General features: G+C 36.6%; 1 protein-coding gene across 25 annotated transcripts in view; it reads right to left on the bottom strand.

Annotated features, from left to right (window-relative positions):
• The window catches only part of LOC124423667 (voltage-dependent calcium channel type A subunit alpha-1), a 75,299-nt gene that overhangs the window by 1,137 nt on the left and 69,162 nt on the right, over positions 1-5,000 (bottom strand). For 22 of the 25 annotated variants that reach the window (XM_046961657.1, XM_046961658.1, XM_046961660.1 and 19 more), the window contains 3 exons: positions 4,584-4,616; positions 2,642-3,152; positions 1-2,055 (listed from right to left, as the gene is read on the bottom strand). The exon at positions 1-2,055 is cut by the window's left edge and continues 1,137 nt beyond it. In XM_046961657.1, coding sequence (XP_046817613.1) covers positions 2,016-2,055; positions 2,642-3,152; positions 4,584-4,616 — 584 coding nt within the window. In that variant the 3' untranslated portion in view covers positions 1-2,015. The remainder of the gene's footprint in view (positions 2,056-2,641; positions 3,153-4,583; positions 4,617-5,000) is intronic. The other 3 variants (XM_046961678.1, XM_046961679.1, XM_046961664.1) reach the window with 1 other exon arrangement.

The raw sequence follows: 5,000 nt of genomic DNA, 5'->3' as shown, positions 1-5,000 counted from the left end.
ACGTACATATTTATCTATCTACGAGCTAATTTAACATGATTTTATTTATTTACGTTCGAGACGTATACGCGCGTCAATCGAAATGATTTTCCGACGTTTACGTTCGACCGAATCTCGCATAATGACATAAGCTCGTACCTCCTCCACCATCTTTTCCTCCTTCTTTTTCTTCTCCTTCTCCTCCTCTTCCTCCCTTATCATATCATTCTTTTATCGTTCACACGCACTCCCATAATACTCGTAATAATCGCGGATTTCTTCATTTTCATGAGGCCGCCCATTTTTTTCCCTTTTCTTTTATCCTTCAAAATGCATACGTCGTAATCGCGTTTTCTAACACATCGTAAGAAAAATGTGTATAATATTTACGAACATTCACTGTTCTATTGAAGTCTCTCTTTCTCTTATCGTTATTGTTCGTTGCTTTCTTCGCCGTCCTCGTTTCCCTCTCTGTCCTTCCCGCAAAATACACCGACCACTCACGCCATTTGTTTATTTCGTGATTAAACAAAAGCGACGAACGAAGGAAAGAAAGAAAATGTGAAAGAAAGAAAGAGAGAGAGAGAGTGAGAAAGAGAGGGAGAGAAAAAGTGAGAGGGAGAGGATGAGAGAGAGAAAAAGAGAGAGAGAGAGAGAGAGAGAGAAAATGAGGGAGTGAGAAAAAGAGAGAAAGAGGGATGGAGAGGGAGAAAGAAAGATAGTACGAAAAAGAACAAATAGAAGACCCGTCGTCATTGGTCTCTTTTTTTCGGGCATTGACAATTTCGCGTTATATAAATATATATACATACATATATATATATATTTTTTTTTTTTTTAAACACGAAAAAGAATCCGGCAGCCACAACATTGTCTCTTTCGTTTCGTTTCGTTTCGTATTTAATTTTTGTTTTGTTTTATTATATTGTTGTTGTTGTTGTTGTTGTTGTTGTTGTTGTTGTTGCTATTTTCACATTCGCAGAGTATCTTTCACTCTCTCTCCCTCTCTCTCTGTCTCTGTTTCTAACTCTCACTCTCTCTCTTTCTCTTTTTTTCTCTTTCTCTCTCTTTAGTTTTCTTGTTAGTTCTTCTTCCAATTGTTGTTGTTGTTGTTGTTGTTGTTGTTGTTGTTGTTGTTGTAGTTGTTATCGTTGGTTAATTATCGTATAAAAAGTGGACCCTCCTCTCGTCCCGATTCGCCGATTGGAATGGCCGCAGCGAAGATATCGTTAAAAAACAAACGAAGCGTTTCGTCGTCCGATTTCGCGTTATCACCGAATGCGATACGAACATTTTTCAGTACGAACGCTTCTAACGTGGATACGTTCACGACGTGTATATTACGTATTTCATTTATTTATTTATTTATTTATTTATTTATATATTTATTTGTTTATCTCTTTTTTGCCTTTTTCACTCTCTCTCTCTCTCTCTCTCTCTCTCTCACTTTTCTTTTCTCCGTTTCTTTTTTTTTCCCTTTCTTACAATCTTTTCAATTCCCCTATTTTTCAAAACAAGGCCCAAACCCACCCCTTCCATTCCCACTTCTCTCTTTTGTTTTTCCCCCCCTCTATTTATTTATATCTCGCAAATTGAAAGCACCATAATATTTTACTTTCACTTTTACCTAAACATTTGCGATCGGTCTCCAACGAAGAGTCAAACTCATTTTCGTTTCGCCGACTTAGTCAATCCTTTTTCCTAATCGATTCTAATCGTAACGCTTTCCTATTATCCTTCCCTCTTTTTTCTATCCCTTTCTCTCTATTATTCGGCTTATTTCTCGTAATATCTATCTCGTATTATCTCGTTTCGTTGCGTATTCGCGAGAAGCAGCCGTAAGCAGCCGCATATCCTTCGTGTCGATCCTCACGTTCGATAGAGATCGATCGATCGATCGATCGCGTTCACGCGATCGTAACAATAAAGTCAATGCACGTCCCACGTGGACGATTCACGCAGACGATTCACGCACAGACCCAAAGACGCCTGGGGGCGTCCACGTCGCCGGACCACCGTCCAGGGTCCCACTTTGGCTAGCACCAGTCATCCTCGTCGCTGTCGGAATGTCTTGACCTATATTAATTTAATGAAATATTAATTTAATTAAATATTACAATAATGTCTAAGAAAGACGAACGATTTATAATTAATCTTTATACGATTACGATACTTTATGATTTTATTAAATTTTTATTTATTTGGGGGAAAAAAAAAAAAATAAAAGAAAACGATAAATCCTTCTTCGATCATACGAATTTATTTTCTTCTTCTTTTCGTGAATAATAAAAGCTCATCTAATCGTCATCTAATTTAATCCTTTCTCGTGAGTCACCTATTGACGACCCCATATATGCGTTTATCAATTTTTTTTTCTCCTCTTTACCTCTTTCGCGATCATGATTTACAATTTAATGCTTCGAATAATACAATTAATTAATTCTTGTATTATTTAATTAATTGCACCTTGCGTATTCGATCGCCCGGAGTTTAGACATTTGCGAAAGAAAAAAAAAAAAAAAGAAAAAAAAAGAAAAAGTATTCCGTTCCTTAGCGATCGAAAATAAATGAGTTCATTAAAATTTCTTCATAATTTCGTTGACAAAGATATTGACAAGTATGTAAAGTTTGATGAACGATATAAATGAGAAAAGATTTTTACCTTGGCATACGTTGCTTCGATTGGGGCTGCGGTTTGTAACCGTTCGGCACAGGACTCGGAAGTAGACGACCTCCTCGGCCCATTGCCACGGCCTGCTCAAAACTGAGCAGACAGTGACTCGGTTGCATCGGTGGTTGCATATGACCTGTAGTAGGATGAGGTATGCCAACCGGTACCGCCGGTACATGCGGACCTCCTACCATATGCGGTCCGTGAGTCGGCGATGCGTTAAGCTTTGGGAAATTAATATTCGCCGGTTTTAATTGCAACGTCGACGGTTTGTTAGGCGTCGGTGGTAATCGACGGCCTCTTCTTGCTACCAAAACCGGATAGCTGTGTTGATGCGACGGATGACGATGATGATGATGGGGATGTGCCGGTGTACGACCACCGATAGGACTTGGACTCCTAGAGCGTTGTTCCAAGCTGGTCGTACCATAATGCTCCCCACGATCTATCCGATGAACCGGACTGGGTGATCTCGCGGGACTCGTCGAAGCGCTCCATGGACCTGACAAAAATCATTTCATTCAATGACTTTTTCATTTTCCCAATTGTTTCAGCATTATTCCCTTCTTTTTTTCTTTTTTTCTTTTTTATATTCGAACGAGAGAAGAGAAAGGAGTATTCGCTCTCGTCAAACGACATCAACAAGAGAGTCTCGAGACGCCAAGCGAATTTATATATCGTAGATATTTACATATGTAGATAATTTACATAAGTGATAAATAGCCATAGTTCTTTTTTTTCCTTTTTTTTCTTTTCCAAGCAGCTCCATCTTTTTCTACTTTAGGCAGTATGTATAGCCGTCGAAATAAATTCGACCTAACGGGAGTCCGCCGGGACGATGTATATATACATATACATATATATTATATATATATATGTATGTATATATATATATATATATATATACTACTACTTTTCCGTAGAGCAAGTATTACTTTGTCATTATTCTTTTGTCTGAACTAAATTGACCACGCTCGTAAGGCTTACATTTTTATCTTTTTTTTTTTTATTGTTATTATTATCATGTTCTTTTTTTTTGTTGATCCCACTACAGTAGTGTAATTTGCACGATGCACCGAACACATGCTGAACCGTGCTTCTCCCGTCTACCTACGGTGTAAAATAAGGTACGGGTAAAGCCAATGGGGGGTGGGGATGGGTGAGAAAGAGGAAGGAAGGGAGATCTCTCGTTCATGCCGAGTGCCGAGGATCTTCGATCGAAAAAATGTTACATATATATATATATATGTAATATATATATATATATATATATATATATGTAATATATATATATATATATATATATATATATATATATATATATATATATATTACGTACATAATTATACGTCAATCTTTAAAGCTCGTTCCGTGAAAGCGTGCGATTACGACTAAATATGGCATCAAGGACGTTCTACTTTAGATGGATTTGCTAAATAAAAAAAAAGGAAAAAAAAAAAAAAAGATATAACTATACTCTTGTATACCACAAATAGCGTAGGTAGAGGTATATGTGCAGCCTTTTTTTTTGTTTTTATACAAAACTAAGATAATACGATCTAGGTATACAGATAAAAGAAAGAAGAAGAGCTGTAATTTGTAATGTCCGATGGTAATAACTGTGAAGCGACGTAAAATCTATGTTGAAAAAATTTCAAGTGAACGTGTACATGTATGTACGTCTTTCTATATATGTTTGTGCGTATGTATGTGTCGTTTGTGCGTGTGCATCTGTAGGCCCGTGCTCTGTGTCCTTTTGTATAATAAAAGAGGATAAGGTGATAAGACAAGACGATAAAAGCCAAACGACATCGAACATACATGTATATACATACATACATACATACATACATATATACATACATACATACAAAGTACATATGACATAAACTGCATTGGATAGGGAATGAAACGGACTTGCGAAAGAAATTACCATCGTCGTAATAGTCGCAGTGGTCGTAATAGTCTGTGTAGGCGCATAACAGAACAGAATGAAGAAACGTATTACATCGAGTTACATAGAGCCTTTTTTGCCTTCTTGCGAATAATAACCATTTATAGCGACACTCATATCCAGATTCAAATCACAGAGACACGAATCTATTTCTTCTTTCTTCTTTTTTTCTTTTTTTTTTTTTTTTTGAATCCGTATAAAATCTTTCATCCATTCCAATACAAATGATATCACGAAGGAGAAAGAGGTACGATAAGAGGAGAGATGATGTATATCTCGAGACGATTAAAAAAATCGATCGATTATGATTCGTGGCTCTGGATTTTCTTCTTAAAATGTGTTTATTAAAGGATTTTGTTTTGTTTCTCCTATTTCTTGTATTCTTTTTATTTTTTT

Source organism: Vespa crabro, chromosome 4 (assembly GCF_910589235.1).
Source record: "Vespa crabro chromosome 4, iyVesCrab1.2, whole genome shotgun sequence".
NCBI lineage: Eukaryota > Metazoa > Arthropoda > Insecta > Hymenoptera > Vespidae > Vespa > Vespa crabro.
The sequence above is the reverse complement of the archived record's forward strand: the minus strand, read 5'-3'. Positions and strand labels throughout refer to the sequence as shown.